The sequence below is a fragment of the Trypanosoma equiperdum genome (assembly GCF_001457755.1).
Source record: "Trypanosoma equiperdum strain OVI genome assembly, contig: ctg_1159, whole genome shotgun sequence".
NCBI lineage: Eukaryota > Euglenozoa > Kinetoplastea > Trypanosomatida > Trypanosomatidae > Trypanosoma > Trypanosoma equiperdum.
Window position 1 is genome coordinate 5 of NW_027123126.1, and position 2,015 is coordinate 2,019.

Consider the following 2,015-nt stretch of genomic DNA (forward strand, 5'->3'; position numbering starts at 1 on the left):
GAAATAACAAGGCCTTCCAAGGGAGGAAAAGGTATGCATGAACTGGTGAAGGGCTGCAGAGGTGTTGTGCCATGCACAGAAATAATATAGGGCCTTAAGGAAGTATCAGGTATGATTATACTCGGGAAGGAGTTGCTGCCCAAACTCATAATTATATATTTCCCGAAACGATCAAGTATTGCGCAACTTCCGTCGGAAGAAAGTTTACGAGGAGCAATGGGATGAAGTCACCACTATGTGGTTTGGTGAGATCCACAACGTGAGAAGTAAAAGGCTAGTCAAAGAAGCACGCGGGCACGCCACACGCATTCAGCAAGAGAGCAGTCATGGCCGGGTGCCTTCCATTAGTGATAACTCCGCTAAAACCCACGACACAAATAACGTGAAGATATGACAACGGTGCAGGCGTTTTTTTTTCTGCATACAGAATATCACAAACATGATCATGGTTCCATAGTCACTGTAGTCCTTAAAGGGGTTGCTCTTAAAAACATTTTTGTCCTGGCTTTTAAAATTGTTATTGGGACAACTGCTGTCTCCTGCGGAACACTGAAATTCCATGTATTGCCACTGATGACAAACATGCAACCATCACCAACAAATAAGTTAAAGATACCAAAGCAACGCAACACATTGACAAGAGGAAAGAAACCGATGGAAAGTCGATCCGCTACCAGAGGAATGTTGCACGCAGCTGTTGCAGCAGCCGTGGCCATATTATTCATGACGCTGATGAGGCACAGCGAGGCGCAGACAGTAACGGAGCCATCTTCTGACAAGGTGACAAACCTCTGTACGGAGGCTAAGTATACAGAATATTTGGCAAATCACATCGTAGGGGCTGCAGAAAATCAGGAGCGCGAAATATACAACATGGAAATTTATGGAGAAGCGTGGAATCTCCTTGCCGCCAGCACAAATCAAACAGACAAGCGTGCCGCGACGTATGCTCTTGCTGCGTACATGTCCGCCGCCGCAGCAAAAGCAAGGCGGATCCACAATGTAAAATACAAAGCTGCAGTGGAAACTTCCAAGTTACTGCACAGAAGAGCAGCACTGACGCGCACGTTGCTGGCGATGACCTTCTACGGAAGGACGCTTGTGGGACAAGATATTAAAGAAGCCGGCGCCGTTTCAACATGCACCCAAATGGCAACACCAATGTTAGCCGGCGACAGGGGGTGTGGGCACCAACGCAATAACATCAACCAGCCAGAGGCAATTCCCGTTAACTTGAAGGCAGCAACTCATATCAAACTTCTAAATAGCAGCAAACTAAGACCGCTGGGGCTAACCCATTCTGTTGAGATAAAAGAAACGAAGGGGAAGGAAAAACAAGAAGCGATAGCCTACGGCTGCGGAGATGTGTTGGGAGGCGACCATTACGTTAAATTCGTAGCATCAACAACAGAAAAGGACAACAACTACATAGTAGAGCCGATTAAGATATTTGAGGGTGGCGACGCGAGCACAAATTGCGCTGCGATGCAAAATGAATCAATGAAATCAGAAAAGGACAATGACCTGCTGATCAACAAAATATGCAACTATGTTAAAAAGCCCGATCCTCAGATAATAACCATATCCAGCCTAACACCTGTCACGTTAGCAAACACGACAGAAGTCCAACTCGCGTTTAAAAGCTTCTTGCACCAAACAAGAGATAAATTCTCGGCCGGCGACAACATCGAAGCGCAACTTCAAAAACTTTACGGTGGTGACAAGCAAAACTTCACCAATGATTTCATAAAAATTCTGAGGATAAAGAAACTGACGTACCACACGGGGGAAGGGGTCAGAACTGAGACACTCCTTGACGCACTTAAAAACAAAAACGCACACAAGGCGCTCATCTATCTTGAAGATCAAAGACCAACACAAGAGGCAAAGCAAGCGTACAATGATGAAGCCGAAATGACCAAAACGAGCTGTAACGGTAAGGGAAAACAGGAATGCAACGGCGGATGCAAATGGGAAGGCGGTGAGGAAAAAGGTAGATGCGAATCAGACGAAAG

General features: G+C 46.0%; 1 pseudogene across 1 annotated transcript; it reads left to right on the top strand.

Moving 5' to 3' along the window:
• Positions 1-654: 654 nt before the first annotated feature.
• Positions 655-1,956, top strand: TEOVI_000615200:pseudogene (annotated as a pseudogene). Its single transcript has one exon. A coding segment is annotated over exon 1 (1,302 nt).
• The last annotated feature ends 59 nt before the right edge of the window (positions 1,957-2,015 follow it).